Below are 26,782 nucleotides of genomic sequence, written 5' to 3'. Positions count from 1 at the left end.
AGGTAACTGTGTACAGGCAAGCACGTGACGCGCAGCTCGGGGCCTCGTGATGTTCTGAGCGCAGACATCCCTGCAAAGTCTCTGCCAGTTCTCTATGGCTACATAACAAGTCATCCCCAAACCCAGGGGCTTAAAACAGCAGGCATCAGTTACTAGATGCTCGTAGTTTCTGCAGGTCAAGAAGCTAAACCCAGCTCGGCCGGTCTGTTCTGGCTCCGGCTGTGTCATGGCCACAGAGCCCAGTGGGGCTGGGTCATCTCAAAGTCTTCTCGATTTGCATGTCTGGTGCCTGGGCTGGGAATATGTGAGCATCAGGGGGCTGGAGTGCCAGCTCCTTGGCCCCTCTCTCCATCTCTGTGTGGTCTCTCCACGTGGTCTCTCCAGCACAGTGGCCTCAGGGCAGTGAAGTTCTTACACAGCTGCTTAGGGCTCCAAAGCACATGTCCCACCCCCAGTGGCAAATGCACCAGAAGTGCCCTGTTGCCCTGGGGCACCCAGAGCAGGGTGGGGTCTCAGCCACCTGGCCCTTGGTCAGCCATCTGCATGGGGAGCCCGTCTCCCTGACACACAGCCTGCCCCGCGGGCTCCCACCGGCCATGGCATCCTGTGGCCAGAAGCCATGTGTGGGCACCTGCCGACCACACACCAGCCCTGCCCTCTGCGGGGAGTTGCTCTGGGGCTGGGGGCAGGGAGGGCAGGGCAACAGACACCTTTTCTGCCTCCAGTGGGTTCGAGGGAGGCGGGATTTAAGACCGGCAAATAGGAGGTCAGTTTCTCAGGATCCCAAACCCAAACACGGCTTTGACAGGCTGACCAGGCTGGCACCTACCTCATGCTGCTCCAGATTCTCATAGCAAACTCACAGAGTCTGAGCACGCTCAGGGGACACAGCAGGAGCGGCAGAGCTGCAAAGGCACTGGGGACCAGGAGTGTCTGGCTGAGGACCCGCCTCCCTCCAGCCCCCGCTCTCCCCACTGCAGGGTACCCCCTCACTCATCCTCTCCCAAGCGTTAATCACATGATTCTCTCTCTTCCTCTGTGTGGAAGACGCCTCTCCTCGCTCTTCTCCACCCCACGTGCCGCCCAGGCCCCTCCAGGCCTCGGCCTTCCCTGTCTCTGATTTAGGGTCCCTTCTAGGTTCCCATGTGTCCTACGCTCCCCGTGACAGCCCTCACCACACAGTCCTGTGCTGTGTGGATGTCTTCCCACCTGGACTGCATGTCTCCAGTGGTCAGGGCCTGGTCTCCCTGCCCTCTGCTCCCAGCACCGAGCCCAGGCCCAGCACATGACAGCTGTCAGTAGAGTCCGCAGAACAGATGGATGACCACCAAGGTCACCTATTAGCTAAGGGAGTTTACCTTCCGCTGCAACTGTCCAGGTCAGCTCGGACTGAGGGAGGAGCGGCCAGAGGACTAAACCAGGCAGGGTGCCCTCCGCTCCTTTCCCTCCCGGCTGCCCTGCCTCAGCTTGGCCAGCATTCCCAGCAGGGACACGTAGCCCTCCCCTCCTACCTTGAACAAATGAGTTCATCTCTGAGCCCCAGTTTTCTCGTCTGATAAATGGGCATAAGCATAGCTGCCCATCTCAAAGGTTGTTATGAAAATCAGACGAGTACTGAGCGTGAGCATGAACTGTGAAGGTCTGAAGAGAAGCTCAGGGCTCTCACCCTGGCACAGTGCATGCTGCCCAGAAGAGGGGTTGGCGGACGTCTCTTCCCAGCTCTGCATCCAGTGACGACACGTCGGCAGCTTGTAACTGGCCATAACGGGAGGATTTATACCCTAGAAATTGCCAAACATTACAATCAGGGTTTGTTTGGTGTGTTGTGTAGTGTTTGGAGAGCGGGGTTTACAGCGTGCCGTTGCCCTGGCCCCTCCCCTGTCTTAATCTGTAAAGTAGGAACAAGTATTCTTGTCTGTGCTCACTATTCAAAGAGGCTATTTGAAATGAATGGAAGCGCACTGGGCTCTTCAGCAAAACCAGGCTGGAGAAGCCCCAAGAGTGAGCCATTATTTCCTGTAATTAATGTCCCTTAGTATAATCACCCTTCATCATAAAACAGGCAAGAGCAGTGACAGAGCTGTGACTCACATCAGGAACCAGGCCCAGACTGGAGAGGCTGAGGATTGCTCAGCAGCCTCCCCAGGGGCTGGCCTGGACATGGGCCCCAGAGATCACTCATGATTCAGGCCATAGGCCACCCCAGAGGGCTGGGATGATGAGGCTGAGCCCCAGGGGGCATGCCTCTGCCCCAGGGTCTACCCCTCACTCATAGGTGACCTCAGGCATCTCACTTTACCACTTGAGCCTCCAGGGATGGGCAAGAAGATGAAATGAGATCCTGTGTTGAAAGCCATTGGAAAAGTATAAAGTGCCAACCTAATGCAAAGTAGGGACCATGGGTGCAGAGGGGGCCTTCCAGCAGAGCATGAGAGCTGGACGTGGCCTGATGGGATGCAAGTCCATCCACCCATCTGCAGATGGGAGAACTTTATCCCCCATCATATGCAGCTAGTAGGCGGTAAGCCGTTCGGATAAGCACCTACTGTGTGCCATTGCTTTTCTGAGCACTAAAGATACAAGAGTGACAAAACAGAAAAAGTCACTCTTCTCCTGGAGTTTCCACCAGGGTAAGGAGACAGACAAACAAATACTGTAACGTCCTGAGTGTCATAAAGCAAAACGAAACAGGAGGAAGAAGAGGAGAGGGGTGGAGCAGAGGTGCAATTTTATGTGGAGAACCAGGGAGGGCCTATTTGAGGGAGTAACGTATAACCGAAGGCCTGGAGAAAGCGAGGGAGCTAGCCAAGAAGACATTTGGAGAAAAAGCATTCCAGACCTGGGGAGGGCAGAGGTGGGTACAGCAAAGGCCCTGAGGCGGGAGCGTTCTTGTCATCTTCCAGGAACAGCGAGGAGGCCTGCATGGCTGACTCAGAGTGAATAAAGGAGAGAGCCATGGAGATGGGGTCAGAGGGAGCCAGATGTTGTGGGATCTTGTAGATCACAGTAACGATCTCAGAGTTTACTCTGCTTAAGGTAGAAACCAGCAGAAGCTTCGAGGAGGGGGAGACATAATGCAAAGAGGATCGGCTGCTATTTTGAGAAGAGATCATGGGGGACTGGGGGCGGGGAGGAAGCAAGAATGGATGCAGAAAACCCATTAAGAAGCCACTGTGTGGTCCGGGTGTCCCGTCCTGGTGACCTGACTGGGACAGCAGTAGTGCAGGTGTGAGAAGGGATGAGATCTGTGTATGTTGCGACGGCGGAGCCACAGCAGTTGGAATGTGAGACACAGAGCAAAGTCAAGGGCACACAAAGGTGTCCGGCCTGAGCTGCTGGTAGGGGACAGTTGCCATTTGCTGAGACACCGGGAGGAGAATCCAGTGTCCCGCGCCTCAGGCAGCGATGTCTTCTGTCAGGAGAACCCCTAGAGGGGCGGGGGCTCCCACACAGGCTCACGGGGGGACCAGAGCTCCACCAGCCTGACCGGGACCCTGCTGGAGCCCTCCCTCAGCAGCCACCCCTGCCTGCACCCTCTGCACAATTTGAGAGCCACGGGCCTGCGAGCATTCACAGGGTCGTCTCAGCCCCAGACATTGCTGCCAGCATGTGCGAGGCTCTGAGAAAGGACCCCGGGTATAAGCCATCGTCCAGGCCCTCAGAAAATTCAGAGTCTGCTGGGGGAGGCGACTTACGCACCCGTGAGATGGTTCCACGCAGAAACGAGGCCAGCAAGAACCAGTGGGACAGTGCGGACAGTCAGGGAAGGCTTCGGAGAGGACGCAGAACTTGGGTCTGGAGGAGGAACCATTGCGGGGTCAGCTGGAGAGGGTGGAGGGCCCTGCAGGTGGGCAGCAGAGAGGGGGTTCATGTGGAGGACCTTTGGTGGCTCGGAGGGCAGGAGAGGGTGGGGCTGCTCGTTCAGCCCTGTTCTGCAGGCGGGGGGCCCCCCAGAGGTCTGAGCAGGCAGACGAGTGTGTGCAGGCCACCGCTAAGCTGTCTGCCTCCACACGCGTCCACTTCCCCCGCTCTCTCCCCACACTCCCTCCCAGCCCCCAGCCCTGCCGGGGTCTGAGCAGCAGGGCGGAGGCCTGCCTGCAAGATGGGCGGTAAGAGGAGCCGGACCAAGTACGCAGCACCTCTTGGAACCGGTCAGTGCCCAGCCCGGCCGCCCTGGCTGAGCCTCACCCCTTCCAGGCACCAGCTCAGAGCCTGCAGGAGCCCTCTGCCCACTTGGCTTCTTCCTGCCTCCCTGTTCCTGAAACCTGGGGCCTCCCGGCCTGACTAGGGTGAGTGTCGCTGCACTGAGAACTTGATGGATGGCCTCGGGAATGGACGCTCGTCTCTGTCTGTAGAGCCTCAGAGCCCATCCATCTTCCCTTGGCAGCCTGTTCCCGCCCCAGTGCTCACCTTCCCGGGGACTATTCCAGGCCTAGGTGGGTCCCAAGAGCCCGAGGGGTTGGGCTGTGTCTTGTTCCCACCAGGGACAGGAAAGAAGGGCAACTTCGCTCCCTGCAGAGCATCAAAACAGGTCCAAGTTTGGGGCGATGCACAGAATGTAAGGGGCATCCAAAACCTCAGTGATCTAGATGGTATTTTAAGGCAATACTTTAAAAAATCAAAGTTAATGCAAAAAAATTAATTTCTGAAAAAAGTATCAAAATATTGAATAAAGACAGGAAACAGTAGCAACACCAAGCCTAGACATACTGGAGCCTGAGGCAAAAGGAAACAATGTGTGCCCCTAACTCCATGATTCCCTGTATTTTTAAATAGTTAATTTTCTTTTCAGAACATTAAAGTACTTGAAAAAATATTGAAACATTTAAAAGTAGATGTATTTAAACTCACAACGTTATTTTATTTACAGTAGAAACAGAGTTTATTTGGCTTTGATGGAAGCAAATACATCAATAATGATAATAATCTATTTCCCTTTGCTTCTCTCATTTTTCAGTTGAAAAAAAATGGCCATGTTTGATCATTTCTCATGACCAAGTGACCATCTTCAGTCATTTTTAATTAATTTCAGCTTCACAATCCTGTCTTTATTTAAAATCGTGATAGTTTGTTCATCATGAATACTTTTGCATTTGTCTTGGTAATTTTTTTTTTTAATTTTCATTCAATTATAATTTATCTCCATTTCTGAGGTTCTGGGCACACCCATAAACTTCACGCCCGGCCTTGAGTTAGAGCAGAGGTATTGGACCACCTGCCCCCAGCCTGAAACAGAAAAGGGTTCCAGGACCCGGGGCTAGGGAAGGGGGCATTAGGAATAGGCCAGTTCTGGGGCAGCCAGCAGTCACCGTGCATCTGTCCAGGCGAGGCCAGCTAGGGATGGTGAGTTCAAATTTTGGGTGGCTGCAGGGTGAGGTGCCGTAGGGAAATCTTCCTGGACCTGAAGTTCAGTTTCCAGCTCAGATTCCCGCTGTGTGATGTCGGGCAACTCTCTGATCCCTGCTGGGCTCTTTGCTCCTGAGTCCCAGAGGGCTGTTGAGACCTGCCCTGTCTGCCCACCTCTCTGGGTCATGGTGAGGTTCAAGGTAAATAATACTAATGATCGCCCCGTGCTGGGCAGCCAGGGCACCCGAGGCTATTCCACAGCCTCTCTGGTCACTCAGCACAGTGTCAGAAAGTTCTGCTTCATGTCTGACTTAATTCCTCCACCCTCCCTCCCTGGTCCATCTCTTCTGGAAGACCAGCCTAGAGCTCCCTATTCAGTTCTGCAGCCATTGGCTCCCAGCTGGGGCTCCGAGGCGGCCACCTGAATACCCCTGTCCTGAGCATCAGAGAGGGGGTCCTGGGGGCTCAGAGCAGTAAGAGGCCAGAGTCTACCCTGCACAGACCGCCTCACAGCCGCCTTCAGCACCTAGATACTTCACACCGTGAACAGCTGGGAGGCATAAATCACTTGAAGGAAAGGCCCTTCAGAGTCAATTTATCAAAGTTTGATAGGAAGCTGTAAACATTGCCTGCCGCTGTTCCCCCTCCAGACCCTGGCCCTCCCCACCCCCAGTCCGGCCCCCTCCCTCCCCAGCCCTCGGCCCCTGCTCTCCGCTCCCTTCGTCAGAGAACCGGAGGGGCAGAGGCTAATTGGGGGCAGGGAAGAAACTCCCCTGGCTGTGGGCAAACTAATGAGCAAGGCTGGGAGCGGACACAGCCCACTGGGGCTTCGGGAAGCCATCAGGTCCACCGTCTGCCTCGGGGCCATGCCGCCACACGTATGCAACTCATCCCAGACAAGGGAAGACCAAAAACAAAAAACAGTCTCCGGCCATTAAAAAGAATGAAATCATGCCATTTGCAGCAACATGGATGGACCTAGACATGGTCCTGCTAAGTGAAGTAAGTCAGACAGAGAAAGACAAATATCATATGATATCACTTATAGGCAGAATCTAAAGAAAAGGATACAAATGAACTTATTTACAAAACAGAAACAGACTCACAGACTTAGAGAATGAACTTATGGTTACCCGGGGTGGAAGGGTCAGGGGGAAGGACAGATTGGGAGTTGAGGATTGACATGTACACACTGCTATATTTAAAATAGATAACCAACAAGGACCTACTGTAGAGCACAGGGAACTCTGCTCAATACTTTGTAATAACCTAAATGGGAAAAGAATTTGAAAAAGGATAGATACATGTATGTGTATAACTGAATCACTTTGCTGTACACCTGAAACTAACACAACATTTTAAATCAACTATGCTCCAATATAAAATTTTAAAAAATGTTTTTTATGTATAAAAAAAAAAACAGGCTCTGGAGAAAGAGAGAGAAGCCCCCTCTCCCCTCCCTAGTTCAGTGCTTCCTCATGTCTAACCTCACTCCCTCAGGCTGCACTTGAGCCCCTCTTCCCTTTAAGTGCAGATGGAGAACATATACAGGCCATCCTCTATGTATCGATGACCTCTCTGTTACTGAAGGTCCATTGTAAGTTATCCTCCTATATGATAAGCCCCAGGAAACTGAGTCAAGCAAGGATGGGAGCCACTGGGCTCATTTAAGGCAACTAAGAAAATAAAAAGTCCGGATTCTGAAATCACCCTTTCCAAAAAAAACCACATCTGCGCTGCAGGGCACCCAGAGAGATGGGTGCTGGTAACCAAGACCACAATGTAATGCCAGGTCTAACTCCAAAAACAGCCCTGCCTCCCTGGCCCAGTGGCCCATCCACGGAGGCAGTGTCTTAGCCCCCAGGAGTTCTGAGCACCTGCGAATCCCATGCCCCACCTCGTGAACAAGTCCAGGCTGAGGGCTGCTTCGTGCAGGGAAAGCCCTGCCCACCTCTCCCGGGACTGCATCCAGTGAATGCAAATTAACTCTAACAGGAGTCTAAAGTAAACATGGTCAAAAAGGAAAGCCACCTTCCTCCCCTACACACACACACACACACGCACGCACACGCACGCACACGCACACGCACACACACACACTCACAGTGTGTTCCAAAGTCAAATGCAAGTGATACTTTCAATTATATACCAAATTTGGACTATCCGTGCCTCTGGCCATGAATGTTAGTGGCCATCACAGAAGCCGACTGTGGCTTTAAGACACATCCAATACATATCACCCCAAATCCTCACTGAACACCTCACCCCAACCGCTCCTCTGAGCAGTGGATGGGCTGTTCCCCAGCAGCACGTATATATGCAGCACTGACACCCCAGATTCCTTCACAGTAACGGTGATGTAGATATGAGCTGAAACCCATACATTCTGATCCCAGGACGCTCCCAGCAACTCGGTGCTGTCCTGTCTCCTTTTACAGAGTATACACCGTGCTCAGAACGCTTTCCACAGTGAGTCAATTGCTAATCAAAGGAAAGGGGAAGCCTTAGAAGGGAGCCGGTGAAAAGAAGCATCCAAGGGTAGCTAGGCGCAGCTAACAGGTCCCAGAGAGAAGGTGGTTGAAGGTGGAGAGTGGGGAACACAGAAGTTAAAAGACTTGTCCGAGGTCTCAAGAAATCCAGGGGACACCAGCTGTCCTGGGTCCCATTTGGTGACTCAAATCCCTGTAGCCAACTCCAAACTAGCAATGCCCTAAGACTGGCCTGTGAGTCCCACATGGAGTGCCAATGGGGCCAAAGGGGACCTTCTGGAACAAAGCAGGTCCTCGATACATCTTAGTGTTTATTAATGTTTCTAGATCTGCTCCTTTCTAAGCATCTCCATCTGGAGGCTTTGTTTTTTCTACCCAACCCCGCTTCGTGCGCATCTCTTCCTACCTTTCACTCGTTTACTCCACGCTCACCTCTTGAGCACCGGCTCTGTGCAAGCTCTCGGCTGGGGCCGGAGAGACAAGGAGGAAAATGACAGGGCTGCTCCCCTCAGGAAGTCACCCCCAGCCAGGCTCCTGGACTCAGCCACCTGCGAGGTGCAGGAGCTCTGCAGGAGCGAAGGGGAGGCTCTCAGCCAGCTCAGCCCCATGGCACCGGCAGAGGCACCGGGTCACACAGGGATGAGCCTGTCCCCTGCCCCCACCAGCACCCAGCCACAGTGTAGTGGGGGTCACATGGGAGGCACTTCAGCAGAGCTTGCAGGTCACATAGGTGCCCACAAGTCAGAAAAGAAGGATGGGTGTTCCAGGAAGAAAGAGCCGCCCCCTAGGGACGTGAGGGCGACCACGCAATGGGGTACCTGCAGGCAGGGAACCCAGCACAGTGGCTGCACCTCGGAGGTGTCGGGGCAGTGATGGAGAAGGACTCACACACCCCAGAGGAGGGCCCCTCCGCAGGGCCAGCAGGGGTGAGGGGGGCCAAAGGAGACGGGGAGGAAAACATCACTCAGACTCGGAATAAAGAGAATCTATCTTCCAGCTGAGGTCTGGGCACATACCAGTGAGTGGGATTTTTTCATCCTGAGGGTTCCATCAGGATCACCTTCCCCAAAGGGTGGAAGGGGTCTGAGTGGACTCCGGGGGGTCGAGGAGAGTGGGAGCCTGTGGGGTCCAGGCTGGAAGGAGACCCAGGAGTGCATCAGAATCAGGGCCGGGAGACAGCTGGCCCAGGAGGCTACCACCCAGCACGGGGGCGGGGGGGGCGGCCCTCCATCCTGGGGCCAGGGTACCTGAGCCCTCACACTGCCCCAGGCTGCCCAGCCCCTGCTGAGGAGCTGCCAGGTGGAAAGGTCTCTAGACTTGAGGTCAGAAAGGTGAGATTAAAATCCTCCTTCTTCCACTAAAAAGCTCTGAGGCCTGGACACCAGCTCTGGTCCCTCATCCCTGGAACGGCAGCCCTCACCCACCTCTTAGGGACGTCACCCAGTGGGTGACTAAGGCTGCACCTCGTAGGTTTGTAATAATTGACATTGTAAGGTAGAAAGTTAGTCTAAACGTTAGGAATGTCTGGGGAGCAGCCTTCTCCATCCCAGGCCAGAGCACCACCCAATTCTGCACCTTGTCACACTTACCTGCCCCGTACGGCTTTCTGGGCAGATCTGATAAGTTTGTCCATGGCCATTGTCACCATGAGACATCAGGGCTCTTTCCCCGTTGCTTCCCTTACCTTGCACATAGCATTTTTTTCCCCCAACTTTATTGAGATATAATTGACTTATAATAATATGTGAGTTTAAGGTATACAGTGCATTGATTTGATACATTCATATATTGCCTGTGATTACCACCACTGCGTTAGCTAACACCTCCATCCCATCACATATTACCCATTCTTTTTAGTGGTGAGACATTTATGATCTACTCTGGTGGCAATATTAAAATGTATAATACAGTGCAATTAGCTATAATCACCATGCTGTACGTTAGATCCCCCAAAACGTGTTAACCTTACAACTGGAAGTTTGTACCCTTCGACCAACATCTCCCCATTTTTCTCACCCTCAGCCCCTCGTAACCACCACTCTACTGTCTGTTCCTCAGAGTTCAGCTTTTCTCAGATTCCACATACGTGACATCATACAGTACTTGTCTTTCTCTGTCTGAGTTATTTCACTTGGCATAACACTCTCAAGTTTCATCCACGTTGTCACGAATGGAAAATTCTCCTTCTTCCTCGTGGCTGAATGGTGTTCCATTTTACATAGATATATATATCTTCTTTCTCTATATCGAAAACGTTTTGCAAACCACATATCTGACTTGAGCTTAGCTGGCACCCTGCCTCAACCCCAGGGAGCACCCCACAAATCAGGAGACAGGGCAGCCGACATCAACCTTAGCCGACCCAGCTCACGGCCACCCCTGCCGAGGACCTGCTACAACCCGCGCCGTTCGTGTGCTCCCTCGCTCAGTCCTGCACCACGAGAAGCCCATACTGGCTCCACTTTACAGATGAGGAAACTGAAGCTCGGGAAATTTAGAAACTTGCCCAAGGTCACCACGTAAGGAGGTTCCCAGGTCTGTCTGAGAGGAAAGACAGTGCCCACTCTTCACCCTGACACTGCTTCCCTGGGGCCAGAGAGGCAGGGGTTGGGTGGTCCCAAACCCAGCCCACCGACACCAGCAAACACAAGCCGTGGGCGTGACCAGAGGCAGATGGGGAGGCCATCCCTGCCCCACCGTGAATCGAACCCAGAGCACGGAGCAGGGCCAACATCTTCTCCCGGCCAACTACCCAGCTCTCCTCCGAAAGGGCGGTATTCTGATACAGAGCACACTGGGGCCAAAACCACCCCACCCCGCCGCAATTTCAATGCGGAAGAGGGGGCCGCACTGGGAGAAAGGCCGCGCCCCCCTCCTGTGCACACCGCCTGCAGTGCACGCTGTGATGGCCGCCTCCACTTCCCTTCCCCCTTCCAGGACAGAAGGACTCCTTGCCTCAGCTGCTGGGCTGTCGGGTGGCCAGCTCTCTGCTGAGTCCTCTCTGGGGATTACCTGCAGCCCAAGGGGAGGAAGCCCACTGCCAGTGACTGGGCCCTGCAGGGCACAAAGGCCAGCCTGCCCTCCCGGTTTCATAGCTTCCTGTTGGGTCCGCTGAGATCTTCAAGGTGCCACCACCGCAGTCCAGACTGGCCCCTCTGTCCAGTGCCACCTCCCCGGTTCCCATCAGGGGTGATCCAGAGAGGCCTCCCCACTAAGCATCCTGAGGGCTCTATCTCGGGCTTGGCCTACAGGACCCCAGTCTGCACCGCCCCCTCCTGCACCCTCCCCAGGACGAGCATGGCCTGATTTCCCTCCGGTTGCAGAGAGGCCTCAGCCTTGTCACGTTCCACATCGCAGCACCCTGGCAGATTGTAAAGAGGGAATGTTCACCTAGAAAGTGTGCCCTCTCCGTAGAAAATGCCATGCAGCGCTCACCAGTTTCTGAGGAGAAATGTGCTCTCTCTCTGTGTGAAAAATGAGGAAGACGGGAGACTTTAAAAATATCTATAATGCTAAAGTACGGAGGAGTGGTGAAGCGCTTTTTGCAAGGAATTCTAAAAGAATTGCCCTTTTTCAAATTTAGAGACTTGTGCTTTTCCAAAAACAGGCTCAGAGCAGAAAAAAAAAAAACCTTGACTTTCTCCTCTTAAGGATGCTGGCAGATACTGGGTTTGGTAAATTTGCATAAAGTTGAAAGGTACGTTTAGCGGTTTTCTGGGATTCCCTGAAATGAATTTTTGTGGCGAGAAGCCCAGAGAAAGCGTTTTGCTTTTTTCCTTGCCTGGCGCGCTGCTTTACAGTTCCCCGTGACGAGAGACAGTGTGTTCTGTCTGTTCCCGTTCATCATTTTCCCGAGTGGATGACTTGCCCATCGCTCAGCTCTGTCTCTTCTCGTCCCGCCTGTCTGACCCTGCGTGTCCCCGTCCCTGAACTCTCTCTGTCACTTCTCCATCCTTCCCTGCGCTTCCTCAACCAGCTACCACAGGGAACAAACACACATTTTTATAATGCAAAAATCAGTGTTCCTAGTGTCTCACGTTAAAAGCCAATTATTAGGATTTCATGTGTTTATTTTTTAAGCCCCTTAAAGAGGCGACCTTTTCCCCGTGCCCCTCAGTCTTTGTGAGACTCCTGAGGCCCCAGGTGTTGGTCGGGGAGGTTCCACCAGCCTCACTTCCCTCCTGAGTGAAGCCACGGAGCCTCTTGAGGACCCGGATTTGACAGATGGGCGCCTGTTGCAAAACCGACCATATCAGTTCTGCTTTCTGCTTCCGGGACCGACCCAGACACTCCCGAGTCCCGCGGTGTTTTGCTGGGTCAGGATGGCCTCCTTGAAGCTGTTAACGAGACAAAGACCCCGAGACAGCTTCTCGCACAGTTGCAGCCAGACAGCACTGAGGTTAGGAGAGCACTGCCAGGCCCCCAGGGGCCTGGGCCAGACTCCTGGGCCCCCGCACCGTGAGTCGTATCACTTGTTCCAAGTGGATCTGCCGCTTTGTGCCTCGGTTTCCCCATCTGTAGAATAAGGCATGAGGTTACTGTGAGGTTGAAACCCGTAAACGGCAACCCACGCCACCACACTAGATTCTCCCCCGGACCCAGCCATGTTGGACAGGAGAACCCCAAAGTCAAGGTCAGGACGAGCCAGAGAGCTTTGGGAGGTGCTGCAAAGCAGATATTGACCTGAGAAGGGCATTCAGCCCGCCCTGTGGCCATCTGCACGGCAGCCGAGCTGGAGAGGGAGAAGTCCCTTCCTCCGCAGGATGACCCACCTCCCACGTGGCAGGAGGGATGTCCTCCCCTGCCTGCCCTCCCGCCCCGCCCCCCACCTGCCCCAGGGTTCCACGTGCTCTCCCACCCCACCCTGTTCTCCTTGCTGCTGCTCTTCTCACAGGTCGCCCTTTCCCATCTGGTTTCTCCCTCTGGCCACCAAAGGGTGCTACACCTGCTCTCCACACACCATCACACATCACCCACCTGCGCCATGAACACACACACAGACGCACACATACACACAGCCCTCTGCCTGCGTGGAGTCCGCCATCTGCGCCCTCCCCCTCCCCCTTATCTCTCCTTCCCTCTGCTCTGCACACATCCTGTGATTCATTTGTGTACTTGGGATTAAGGAAGCATCTGTCTCCTCACAGACAGCGCCTCACTGATGAGATGGCTCAGACCCTTTCAGGGTTTCATCGGAAATAAACAGAGTGCACACCCTTCCTCATTTGAGGGGCGAAACAAGTGACTTTGTTTGACTTTGCCCCTACAGCATCTGTCTCCCTTGCCGCATCTCTCCTCCCTGGGGGCCCTGCCCATCCTGGCCTCTTACCTCCTGCTGTCGCCGTCACCATGGTGATGGTTTTGTCGGTGCTTTGAGGCAAGGTGCTGACCAGGCCACCTAGGGAGGCTGAGGCCAGGGTGCAACACAAGGAGGTAACAGAGCAGGAGGTTGAAACGAGCAATTTCACATGTAACTGCTGCTCTCCGTGTCCACTTATTGAACAGACAGTAATCGTATCGGGAGCTAATGAGGGCTGAGTTCTTCCTGTGGTGTCAAGCTCTGGGACAAAGCACTTGTATTAACCCATTTCATCAGCACACAGCCCTGTGAGATAGATACTGTAATATCTATGCCATCCATGCTATCTTGCCCACAGTCACGCAGCCAGGAGCCAGGAGCGTGGCACCTGCTGCCCATCTTTTCCCTGCGTAACAGGATCTCCAGGTGAAGCGCGGACTTCCCAGTGTCCAGACCTTTGCAAGTCGCTGGAGTCAGGGACCCCTGAGCTCAGCTAGTCCAGGGCCCCCCAGGCTGGGGGCAGGGCCAGAGCTGAAATGCAGCCTCCAGCCCCCTCTCCTCCTGTCCTTCTGCCCCCAACCTCCCAGGAAAAGTGTCTGGGCAATGGTGCCACAGACTCCGTGGATGACACATCTTAAAAAGACCCTATGTACATCTTACCCCAAATCTTCTTTAGGTAGACCTGACTGGGAGTGGAGACGGTCTGAAGAGGGGGGAAGGCACTCACATTTATTAAATTACATATACCTAATTAACACATGTATAGCATTGCCAGATAAAATGCAGGATGCCAGTTACGTTTGAATTTCAGATAAACACACTAAAAATTATTTGCAGTTTATCTGAAATTCTAATTTATCTGGGCGTTCTGTACTTTTATTTACTAAATGTGGCAAACCCTGCACATCTCCCAACTCCGCTGCTTACTAGCTGCGTGACACGGGGCAAGAAACTTAACTGCTTTGTGCCTCCATTTCCTTGTCTCTAAAATACGCATGACCACGTCTACCTGTATAGCGTTGTTGTGAGGATTAAATGACTACTTTTATGGCACTGGAAGAGCTCTGGAGTTCGGGCTGTTAACCATATTATTATTATTTGTTGTTGTTGTATTCTTATTACTACACCCAAGGTAATACGCTAGGAGGTGGTAAAAATGCAAAGATGTATTAAGACTCCTCCTGGAGCTGTAGGGAACCTGAAACAGGTCCACAGATCAAGTAACATGGACCACGGTGGGTGTCAGCATGAAAGGCTAGTGCTAAGGGAGCAGGGGATGTTTGCTTCCAGCTCAGTGGGATAAGACAAGGCACCAGCTAACCAAGATTTATTGAGGGTCACTCTGAGCTGCACACGGTACTAAGTACTGGGATAGAAAGAAGAACCCGGCAAGGGCCAGCCCTCAAGGAGCTCACAGCGATCGGGCAGCCGACGGCAATGGCACCAAGGGCCACACGAGCTCATGGAGATGGCACATGGTCTTAGGGCAAGGGCTGAGATTGACAGAGGGCTTCCTGGAGGAGGTGACAGTAAAGAATGACCAAGAGTTAACAAGGCAAAGGTGGCCTTTGAGCTGCTTGGAGAGAGGATGGTATTCCAGCCTGTTAAGAATTGGGGTGAGGACATTCTCGGCAGAGGGAACTTCACAGACCCAAGCATGTGGTTGTAAAGGTCAGGCTATCCTTGCAGAGAGGTGAACAGACCAGTCCAAGGAAAGCACACGAGAAAGAGCTGGAGAAAGAAGGCCTAGCTGGAGAGAGCCTTGGACGCGCTCCATGCGGATGAACTGGGTTTTATCCCGGAGCAGCAGGGAGTGATGGACATTGTGAGTAGCAGAGATGGAGCCTGTGGGACAGTCCCCGACCATCACGGAGGTGGAAAGGGCTGGAGCGGAGCGGAGAGGGTCGCGGCCATGGGCCCAGTGCTGGGACTACTACAGGAGCCCAGAGCTCCGAGCCATCTTTCAGGAGCAAACCAACAGTAGGTTACTACTGAGTGCATCGGTTAGCTTTTGAAAACTTAATGATTCTGTAAGCCAGCGATTTGGCCGAGCCCAGAGGAGATGCTCGTCTCGACTCCACACGGGGTCAGCGGCACACGCACACCTTTGCAGCCGTCTAGCATAACGGCCTCACTCTCATGGCCATAGGATGTGGGGAGACTGGAGAGGGAAGGGGGCCAAGCAGGCAGGGCAGCAGATCACGCCTGGGGAGCAGCAGGGTCTTCACCCCGTGTCTGGTGAGGACAGGGCAGGGAAAGCGGAGAGAGATCTCTGCTTCCCCAAGGAAACAGAACACCAGACTCACAAGCCCCAGGAACTCTGCCCACCATCTTTCAAGGGAATGAGCCCAGCCTGCTTGAAGAACAAATAACCTCTCTACAACACTGGACCACTGATAAAGTGTTTTCCCACACTGCATCTCACTTGATCCTGGGAGCTACACAGCAAATCTGGTTTTATTATATAGTCTGTTCTACAAATGAGGAAACTGAGGCACAGAGAGGCTAGGAAAGTTGGCCATGGCCACATGCTAGTAAGTGTAGGGCTCAGCATGTGAACCCAAGCTGCCTGACTTTCGAGTTAGCCAAGGAAAGGGAAAGTGACAGTTGGGGAAGAGTGACTTATTCCAGGAGTTGCAGGTGATTCTTATCCATAAGAACAAATTAGAAGTGGTGGAAAATGAAGCAGAAGGGATTGGCGAGAGCCACGAAGTTCAGACTTTATCCAGATGGCAGTGGGGGACCTTTGGAAGATTGCAAACAGAGGACTGCTAGAAATGCAGCAAATGGTGAGTGAATGAATGACTGAGTGGATGGGTGAATATCAAACCTTTGCAAAGATCACTCTGAAACAGTGTGGAGGGTAGAGCAGGGGGTGTTAGGTATTGTAACCCAAGTAAGAAATGATAAGGGCCTGAGACAGGAAGACTGCTGGGGATGGAAAGGAAGAGACAAATCTGAGAGATATTTCAGAGAATTAACCAGGATGGTTCGTAATGCCGGATGCAGGAGAGTGGAATTCAGAAAGACGTGCAGGTTTCTAGCTTCAGTCATTGAGTGGTGGTGCCGATCCCCCAAATAGAAGTTCTGCCTATTTGGGATTTATCAACGCGCAGATGTTGGCTGCGTCCACAGGAAAGCCATGTGCTTCTCCACGGCTAGTGCACAGAAGGACGTATGCAGGCCTGAGAATCCCTGGGGAAGAACACCAGTTACGGGTGGGAAGAAGACAGAAAGTAGCATCCAGAGAGGATGGGAGAAAACCAGAAGAGAATCCTAGAGGCCAGTTTAGGATTTCTCTATTCCCCCACTTGGTCTTTTTTTTCCTTAGTACTTACTACCAACCAACATTGTATTATGTATTTACCCGTTTATTGTCAGTCTCTCCCACTGGAATATAAACTCCACCAAGGCAGGAGTTTTGCGTCCCCGCTGGTTTGAGCAGGGCCTGGCACATAGTAGATACTCAACATGGATTTTCTGAATACATGTCTAGTGAGCTGGGCCTGAGAAGCCAACCCTTAAAAGCAGGCGCATCCCGGTCGTGTCTTTACAGACTGCGGTTCTGCACTTTGGCCATTAGGTGGCGCATCAAAGTGAGCGAGGAAGCTGGAGGCTGGGATCGCATGGCGCCCAGAACCTGACAACGGGGCAGAATGACAAAAGTGAGCAAAGCGTGGATCTGAACGGCAGAAATCATTCCTCCTCTCCCTTAGCAGACATCTCTCTCCAACACAAACTGCAAGTCAGGCTCGTGCGTCATCGAGCCGTCGGAAATCAGGCTGGGGGACGGGAGTGCGGGGTCTGAATGCATAGGGATAAAGAGTCAGGACTGGGGCAGGAGGGTTGACGGGACGGGCTGTGAGGCACAGCCCCAGCTTCACGGGCGGCTCTGGGTGCTGCTCTGATGCTGGCAGAACATATCACAGGGGAAAACAAACCTGGGTCTCAATCCCAACCCTACCCCTTACCTGCTGTGTTAACCCAGCTAAGTAATTTGCCCTTCTTGAGCCCCAGTTTCCTAGTCTATAAAATGGAGGTCCTAAGAGCACCCGTTTCGAGGAAAACTGAGAATGAAACAAGAGGGCCCTTGGCCCAGTGCCGTCCACATAAACAAAACTAAATGTCATTCTTAAAAATTGGACCTGATAGGGCTTCCCTGGTGGCGCAGTGGTTGAGAGTCCGCCTGCCGATGCAGGAGACGCGGGTTCGTGACCCGGTCCGGGAGGATCCCACACGCCGCGGAGCGGCTGGGCCCGTGAGCCATGGCCGCTGGGCCTGTGCGTCTGGAGCCTGTGCTCCGCAACGGGAGAGGCCACAGCAGTGAGAGGCCCGCGTACCATAAAAAAAAAAAAAAAAAAAAAATTGGGCCTGATAATCAGTATTTGTCTAGCCGTTTACAAAGCTCCCTCCTCATTCTTCATATCATAAAGGTAATCCTCAAAACAGCCTGCAGGTATCTTTATCACCCCACTTCCCAGACAAGAGGGCAAACATTATCGGATTACATATGTAATACAGCTTGTAAAGGGATGGACTCGAGCCAGGTTCAGCTCAGCAAACATACATGGGATAACCCTGGAGCGTCAGGTGCTCTGCCGGGTGACGAGGACAGGACGGGTGAGGTTGCAGTCTAGGGAAAGACAAACACACTCAGATCGTTTCCATAGAAGAGGTGAGCTACTGAGACAGAAGGAGGCCCAGGATGCTATGGGATCATAGACAAAAGCCACTTGGTCCAACCTGGAGATCCAGAAAGACCTCATGGACTGAGCAACCCCTTAGCTATATCTGGAAGGCTGGGTAAGAATGATCCAGGAGAAGAAGGACCCCAGCATTCCAAGGTAAAGAACTGCCCAAGCAAAAGAACCTGTTATTTTTATGTTTTCGATGCGTTGGGTCTTTGTTGCTGCACATGGGCTTTTTCTCTAGTTGTGGCGAGCAGGGGCTACTCCTCTCAGAGGTGTAAGGGCTTCTCGTTGCGGTGGCTTCTCTTGTTGCAGAGCACAGGCCCTAGGCGCACGGGCTTCAGTAGTTGTGGCGCTCAGGCTCAGTAGTTGTGGCTCGCAGGCTCTAGAGCGCGGGCTCAGTAGTTGTGGCGCACGGGCTTAGTTGCTCCACAGCACATGGGATCTTCCCACACCAGGGCTCGAACCCATGTCCCCTGCATTGGCAGGCGGATTCTTAACCACTGCGCCACCAGGGAAGTCCCAAAGGGACCTGTAATGAAACACATCCATACTGGGGTCCACCTCTAAATCTAGTGTCTAGCGAGCAGGACGCTACCCCCAGGAAGTCATGGAGGGAAAGGCACCAACCAGCACAGAGGTCCCCACACGTGTTCTCACTGTCCAGTGAGCCTTTTCTTCAAAGCACTTATCGGTTTGTAATCAACCTAGGAACCCTCCAGAGCAGTGTTCCTCAGACTTTAACGTACATACCAGTTATCTGGGTCGTTTTTAAGCGCAGATCCAGATTCAGGAGCTCTTGAGGTGAAGCCCAAGCCCGCGTTTCTAACAAGCTCCCGGGTGATGTGGAGGCGGCAGCTCCGTCCTGGGAACACGCTTTGAGTAACCAAGTTCACCCTACCGGCTCAAGAGGGCAGGCTGGGTCTGGCTTTACTCAACCACTATGGGCTCAGATTGGGGCGTGAAAGAGGCTGAAAGAAAGACGTGGAAACATCAATTTCAGGAGGGAAGGAAGGAATGCTGGCCGTGCACCCGGGACACTGGGAGGAAAGAAGGTTCTGGAGTGTGGGAGGTGCTGGTTAGGATGAGCTCGGAGGCCCCTGGGGGTCCTCCCTCCCCTCCAGTCAGCTCCCCCACTCCCAGCACAAACTCAGTCCGCTCCCTTCCTGACTCCCTGGGGCCTGGGGCTGAACACTGACCCCTAAAAGCAGAGAAAAGCACCATGGAAGGCACACCTCGTCTTCCCTCCAAGCCAGAAGCCCTCCGAGGTGCCACCCTGCTTGCAGCAGACCTCTCCCTAGCCTATGATCCAGAGAAATCAGACGGGGGTCCCTCCTCGGCCGAGGGGTCTAGTGCTACCGAGAAAACAAGCTGAGAACCCCACCACCCCAAGCCCTCCCGCCTGGGCTTCTCCTTTCCAGAAATGGCAGGAAGCAACCACTCCCCAAGGTCCCACCATAGGGAGTTCCTGTCCGCGCGAGGGGTGGGAGGCACCTCCTCTTTGCCCGCCACCCCAACTCTACCCACCACCGTACACACACGGCATAGAAACTGCTGGCCTCGGAAGCAAACGCCCATGCCAGACCCCTCACCAGGGATCTTTCATTTATTCATTCAACAAACATTTACTGAGCACCTGTGTGCCAGGCACTGATCTAGTGACCAAGAGAGACAAGGTCTTTCTTTGCTGTCAGGCAGCCTCCTTTCCATAAGGGGAGATACAAATGAACCCAGTAATAAAGAAGCAAGGGGGCTGGTGTGACAGAGAGTCATGAGGGGCTGTTACACAGGGTGGCCAGGCCTCGAAGAGGACGTGGCATTTAAGCTGCACCATCACTGACAAGGAGAAGCCAGCAAGACAAAGACACAGAAAAGAAAATTCCAGACGGAAAGGCCCTGGGGCGGGGCGTGGTGAGGGCTGAGTGGCTGAGTGGAAGGAAGCCGGGTCCCAGAGGCAGGCCAGGACCAGGGGTGCAGGTGCTTATAGACAACAGAGAGGATTTCAAATTACGTTCCGGGGACAGTGCAGAGGCCCCAGAGAGCTTGGAGCAGAGCAGTGACCCAACCAGACTGTGTTTGAACAGCCCACTTGTGGAGAAGGCACTGCACATGAGTTGAACAGGACCCGGGCCCGCCCTCCAGAGAGCTTAGCATCTACGAGGTGCTCCCGGTACTGATGGGGTGGGGGGATGGCCCGCTGACCGCCCCACCTCTGCCCCTGGCAACATAAGCTCCGTGTCCGGGCTGCTGGCCTCTGCGGGCAGATGTGTCCCATCCCCCATCTCTGGGGACCAACCATCTGGGCTGACAGAGCATCTGGGGAACCCTGGAAGCCCAGCGGGCTGGAGGGGGCCACTTAGGTGACCAACTGGACTTTGGAGGAGACCCCACAGCGCTGCCCATGGCCTGACGCCAAGAGAATTTTCCCAGCCTGTTCGGGCAAAGTTGACCAACCGGGCAGACCAAGACCAAGGAGTCAAATGAGCTGGGTACAGAGTCGGTGTACAGTTCCAGAATGAGGCGGAAGCCCTCTGAACCAGCTCCACTCTACTCTCTGTCCAGCCGATGTCCTGCAGGAAGGAGAGTCAGATGGTCACCCCTAGCATATGCTCTAGTGCAGGAGGCCTTCTGATCATAGGAGCACGTCTTAGAGATAGCTGTGGGGCTGGGGATCGGTCCCATACAACTTTTAGCCACAGAATCTCTTGTTGCTGTAAAATGGTATAAAGAACACTAGTACATAAAACAGGTGAAAGCTTTACCGCCCAGATGGAGCCAGGCTGCACTTCCCCATCCCCTCTTACCCTCGCTCCCTGTGACTCTGGGCAGCCACCATGCTCTCTGGCCTCATACACCTCCCCTGTGCCTCCCTGCCCGCCGCTCCACTGAAGCCCGCTTCCTCTGGGCAGCAGAGTTGGGAGAAATTCCTCAGGGGCTCCCTCCCACACAGGGAGCGCGGGTCCTCCACACTGTACACCCACACACGTGGCACTGTCTACACGGCTGATGGCCAGAGATGGGCAGAGCAAGGAGGAAGGCCCCCAGCCGCCTGCCCAAAGCCCGGATGACAGGAGGGTAAATGGCAAAGAGCCAGGCGCCCCCCGCGACTGTAGAACCCTAATTCGCATGATGTGCCCCTTTCAAATGCAGCGCCCCAGAGCCAGCCCCTGTCCCAGGGAGGGTGTGACCCCCGGGCTGCCTTCCAGCTCCCGGCACCCGCTCTGCCCCGGCTCAAGTCCTCCCAGGTCTCAGTCACCCAACAGCTAATGCACTTTTCCTGATCGACATCAAGCTCAACACCAAAACCGTCAACTATTTTTATCTCCGGATTAATCACAAAAGGTTAACGCTTCCACCTTCCTGTGATTAAAAAATTAGGAGACCAAGCTCTATAGTGGTTCAGGATAATAACGAATCCTGGGAGGGGGATGGGTGAATAATGCATCTCCAGGCTCGGGCTGCTCGAGACTTTCTCCCCTCCTGGCCCCCCAGGTCCGGGCCCGGGTCTGAATGGAGAGGTGATGAGTCACCCCCCTCCTGTCAGGACCACAGCTGCCAGGAGGGAGCGACTGTTGATTTCTATTCAGCCTGCGGGCCCCAAAGCTCCCCCCTCCTCCCCCTCCCCCCTCCCCCGCCCCAGCCCCCATCCACACCCCTCCTACCCCATCTGGTGTGCACCGAGGCGAGGGCCGATCCCTAATGCATGGTTACGTGAACGACCGGCGTGATAACCACTTACTTGGGAAGACGTGTGCGCGTGCACGTGCGCCTAAGCATCGCACGGCACAGTCCCGCTCCCCTCTCCCCTCCTCTAACCCGACATTCCAAACGCAGCACTAGCCGTGATCACAGGTGGCTACACGGAGCAAAGGCCCAGAGACACTATATTCTCAAACCCGGTCACACAGCAGAATCCTCTGTGAGCTTTAAAATGCCCTGATGCTCTGGTCTACCCCCTGAAATGGGGATTCAGCTGGTCAGGGTGTGGCCTGGCGATGGGACGTTTAAAACCTCCCCCGGAATATTGTAAACTGCAGCAAGAACCACTGTCTCGGGCCCAACAAATGTCAGTGCTGGAGGAACGTGCCAGATCCCCTGTTGTACTTTCACACTTTATATCTGAGGAAATAAAACCGGGCAAGGGACTGCCTTCCCGCTTCGGCCTCTGATTTAGGGCACTTCCACGATCTCGCCCCCTTGGCTCAGCACTGGGGAGGCTGCGGACACAGGATGGTCAGGTGTTGGTTCTGTTCCGGAAGCTTCTTTCCAGTCTCCCTGGCCTTCAGCAAGCTCTGCCTGAGCACATCCATGGAACAGCTCGAAAGCCGCCACCCGGAGAGAGGGGGCCGGAGCCCAGCGCAGCCCTCCCTGCTGGAAGGGCCCGCCCAAAGCAGGGAGATAAAATCCCCTCCCCAGCACTATAAGGCCCTCCTTAGCCTCCCTGTGGCTCTCTGGCCCACAGCACCAAGGAGGTCTCTGGCACTAATGAGGGGGTGAAGGGTGGGCGGGGTAGGAGGCTGTCTTTACTGTCCGGCCCACACCCACCGTCTGCCTGCAGCCAGGTCCCCCTAGGAGGCTGGGCAGGGCTGAATGAGGCCGACTTTCTCCCTGGGCCAGGATCGCAGTGGAGTCCTGGGGCTGACAGAGCAACTTGGAAGCCGGGAGGGTTTTTTCCCTTAGGAAATAGAAACTTGGGGGATGGCACTCGCCAGGGCTGTAGTTCTGAACCAGGCGTCCTGGAGGCCGGAAAGGGAGGGGGCAGAGCCACTAGCTGGAGGCGTGCTGCTTCAAGTACTCACCTGGCCCCAGGGTCTCCTGGAGTTTCCTGAGGAGCCTGGCAGGTGCCAGGGCAGGGATGGGCCCTGGGGAGTGGAGGGAAGCCAGCAGGTTGCTGGGGGTGCGCTGGGTGGGGAGGGGCTGGAAGGCAGAGCTGCTGGGTCTGGACGTGCCTCCACTGCCTGGACAGGCTGCCTTCCTGCCCACGGGCCCAGAAGGTCGCACAGGGCCTGGCTGGAAGGATGGACTTTCTCTGGCTACTGGGCAAAGAAGGCCCTTTGCGTGAGGACCCCAACTCTCACCTAATGACCCATTCACTGAGCAAACACGCAGCTCAGCCCTCCTGACCAGCCCCGCCTTGGGGAAGAAGGCCAGGGATTCCTCAGGTGGTCTCCAAGGAGCCCTGCCCCTTCTGGTTTGTCCAGGGAGGAGAGGCAGGGAAAGCAGAGGCCTGAGACCCTCGTGCGTCCACAAGCACAAACCTCAGAAGAGGCTCTGTGACCTTAGGCCAGTCACTTAACTTCTCTGGGCCTCTTCTCCCAACAATGGTCATCCATCATCATAACTGCCCATCCCGCCTCCCATGGTCGTCATGGGGATCAAAGGCGTGACTGTACTGGAGTTAGCAAACGTGTATGGCGCTTCCGCCAGGCACCGGGCCCTGTGCCGGGCGCTACGGGAGGCGTCACTCTCCCCCTGGCAGTCCTCGTCTCGTGGCGGGGACCACGCTGCTATGAAATGGGGTGGAAGGACCAGGCAAGAGAGATTCATTCTGACTCTGGGATGAGGGAGAGTAAAGTGCTAAGGAGATGCCCAGCCCTCTGAAACACTGTCTCAGCCTTGAAAGGTCGCCTGTCACCTGTCCCCTGCAGGGGAAGCAACCAGCCTGGTGCTCCAAGTGTCAGGGGACCTGCTTCCAGCCCTGGCTCTGCCACTCATGCACTGTGTGACCTTGAGCAAGTCACTTGGTCTTGCTGAGCCTCGGTTTCCAGATCTGTGTGATTGGGATAATAATGTTTACCTCGCAAGATGGTTGTGAGGATTAAATCAGACGACAGATGTGACACTGCTTTGTTTTAAAAGAGGGAGAGAGAAGTTAAAAAGAATGATCTGGGCTTCCCTGGTGGCGCAGTGGTTGAGAGTCCGCCTGCCGATGCAGGGGACGTGGGTTCGTGTCCCGGTCCGGGAAGATCCCACATGCCGCCGAGCGGCTGGGCCCATGAGCCATGACCGCTGAGCCTGAGCATCCGGAGCCTGTGCTCCGCAATGGGAGAGGCCACAGCAGTGAGAGGCCCGTGTACCGCAAAAAAAAAAAAAGCAATCCAGGCAGCCGTGCCGTGCTTCCCGATCTGCAAATCACAGCTAATGACGCCTGCCCTGTCCCCTCACGGGCTGCCGCACGCGGGATGAAATGATGACATGAGAGTCCTCTGCAAATAAACACGCGATGCCTGTGTCAGGATTACTGCTGTTGTTGCTGTTATTGTTATCCTACAAGGGGATTATACATTTTATTAAAGAATGATAATTACTGTTGGTCATCGGCTCCATAAAGTCCACCCAGCCCTGCCCGAGGGGAGGGGCGCCCTCAGCCTGACCTCTCCCCTCCTCTCCCCGCAGTGCCACCTGACGACCCCGTCATCCTGGGGGGGCCTGTCATCAGCCTGCGGGCCGGGGACCCCCTCAACCTCACCTGCCATGCAGACAACGCCAAGCCTGCAGCCTCCATCATCTGGCTGAGGAAGGGAGAGGTGATCAATGGAGCCACCTACTCCAAGGTGAGGCGGGGCGGAAGGAGGGGAGGGGCTGCAGGAGGGGCCGGCTCTCCCCATCTCCCTGCAGCTCTTGCTCTGCCTGTAGGATTTTCTGTCACCTTTTGTTCCTGGCTCGTTGTCTCTCTCTGTCTTTTCTCTCGTGCGCGCACTGTCACTTTCTCTCTTTTTCTCTCTCGTGCTCTGCCTCTATTTATCTGACCTTTTCTGTCTCTCCTCCACTTTCTCTCTTTCCTGGGGTAATCGCTGAGCTTGGTCACCCTAAGAATAGAGTATGGTCAGAGGAGAGGACTCAGGGACACAGGTGGCCAGGGCTGAGGGTTGCCAGATAAAATACAGGATGTCCAGTTAAACGTGAATCTCAGGTAAACAATAAATAACTTTTCAGTGTAGGTATGTCCCAAATATTACGTGGGCCATACTATGGGCCATATTTATACTAAAGATTATGCATTGTTTATCTGAAATTCAAGTTTAACTGATGTCTGTATTTTTATTAGTCGATCTGCCCACCCTCCCAGAGCTGCAAGGTGAAGCTCTTTAGGTTCCTTCCTGTCCCAGGTGCCTGGCTTGGGGTGGGGGAGGGGTGCTGAATCCAGCCCATAATCCCTTACCAAGCCCTGCATCTGCTGTACCTACCGGCTGAGGTGCTTTTCTCTAATTTACACAAGGTGCCAGGAGCTGGAAGGGCCCTGAACTGGCCCCTGTATTTGTCATGTTTTTATTTTCTATATTTCATGATGCTTTGACATCTTGTAGTTGAGGAGGGACGGTCCCTCCTAGGGCTCGCTAATCCCTAGAGAGCAAACACCTGGGAACAGGCCTCTAATATGCAAACCAAAGCACCCTGGGTCCACAGCCTCACCCCCTCCTCTATCAGGCTCTTGCGGTCCCAGGCTCTCTCCCCCTACCCTAAGTCACTGCAGAGCTGGATACCAGGTAACCAGAGACCACCCCTATAGCCTAGAGCCCACGGAAATTATTCTAACCCTCCAACCCTAGACCTGTTCAGCTGCTTACCCTGCCTCGTCCATTCTTTCCCACAGAAACCACAGTAAAGGCTGCACCTGTGCTTTCCCCTCGCTCCCTCCGCCTCCTGACTGACCAGGTGCCTCCTGGCGGGGCCAGTGCTGTACATGGAGTCGTGTGCCCCCTCCTCTAGGGAGCTGAGGAACAACCTACCTTTTCTTTTTTCCTTTTTTGGCCGTGCCGTATGGCTTGTGGGATCTCAGTTCCCCAACCAAGGACTGAACCCACAACCTCGGCAGTGAAGCCCGGAGTCCTAACCACTGGACCGCCAGGGAATTCCCCAAACTACCTTTTCAATGGCCACCTTCTCCTGATCTGTCAGCCTCACCAACCCTGGATAAAAACAAAATCCTCGGCACGTTTTAAAACAGCTCCCACCAAACTCCACTCCAGGATGCTGTGAGTAGAGTTCCAGGCGGCATTGACATACCCCGGAGCCGTTAAAGGTGAACGGGACCTTGGGGAGGGCTGGCCCGACTCCCTGATCTACAGACGAGGGAAGTGACGGCCCTTCTCACCTGATGACGGTCCTCCCAACGGCGGGCCTACTACTCCTCTCCGGGCAGCCTCAGACACACGAGCAGCTGCTCAGAGACTGGATCAGGCTCTGAGGCGGGAGGCCCAGGCCTCCAGAACCGTGGCTCTCCTTTCCCCTTGGCCCTCCTTGGCCTCAGAGAGCAGGAGGGGCATGGCCTGCTGCCCAATCCCAGTGCACCAACTTCCTGGGCCCCGGAAAGATGAGCACGGCCTCCACCATCCACGGTGGATACGAGATAGGACCATCCCTCCTCTGAGGGAGTGTCCTTCCTGTCCAAAGCCGAAAACCCAGCCAAGGAATCAGCTCCAAACCTGCAGATTGAGGCCTGGGCCCCTGCCCCCCACCCAGAGCTGGTGCCAGACCCAGGACAAATGCCTTCCCTCGGGCACGAGTCCATCCAGGGGGAAGCTGCTTTACTGTGAGAGAAATCTCGCACCCACATCCGGAGCTGGAGCCACCGTGCTGTGTTAGGAAATACAAAAATACGACACAGGGATGGATCACCCAGATGAGGGTGAAGAAGGAAAGGGCTGCTCCTTCAGTCTGGGCATCTGTCCAGTCCCTCCCTGAAGCTGGACCAGCCTGGCCCCTGCCAAGATTTCTGCCCTCAGAGGACATGCCCCCATCTGGGGAAGAGAAAGGTCCGGGTCACCCTGCTGGACCTTGCCCCCAGCACGTTGGCCTCGTCCATGAGGGGAAGACCCCTCCGAGAGCCCAGCCCCGTGCCCCTGCAGACCAGAGCAGGGAGGCCACGCTCCACCCTCTGTCCCACCCGACCCTGTCACCCTCCCGCCGGCCCACGGCCCACGACAGGAACTATAGCACCACCAGCCAGGGCCCTGGGA

The 26,782-nt window shown here is 54.6% G+C and overlaps 1 protein-coding gene across 4 annotated transcripts in view; it reads left to right on the top strand.

Annotated features, from left to right (window-relative positions):
- Positions 1-26,782, top strand: part of KIRREL3 (kirre like nephrin family adhesion molecule 3) — a 548,805-nt gene that overhangs the window by 477,744 nt on the left and 44,279 nt on the right. For all 4 annotated transcript variants that reach the window (XM_033406954.2, XM_004280470.3, XM_049712831.1 and 1 more), the window contains exon 6: positions 24,219-24,376. In XM_033406954.2, coding sequence (XP_033262845.1) covers positions 24,219-24,376 — 158 coding nt within the window. The remainder of the gene's footprint in view (positions 1-24,218; positions 24,377-26,782) is intronic.

Source organism: Orcinus orca, chromosome 8, assembly GCF_937001465.1.
Source record: "Orcinus orca chromosome 8, mOrcOrc1.1, whole genome shotgun sequence".
NCBI classification, from domain to species: Eukaryota; Metazoa; Chordata; class Mammalia; order Artiodactyla; family Delphinidae; genus Orcinus; species Orcinus orca.
This window is presented reverse-complemented; position numbering and strand designations above follow the sequence as displayed.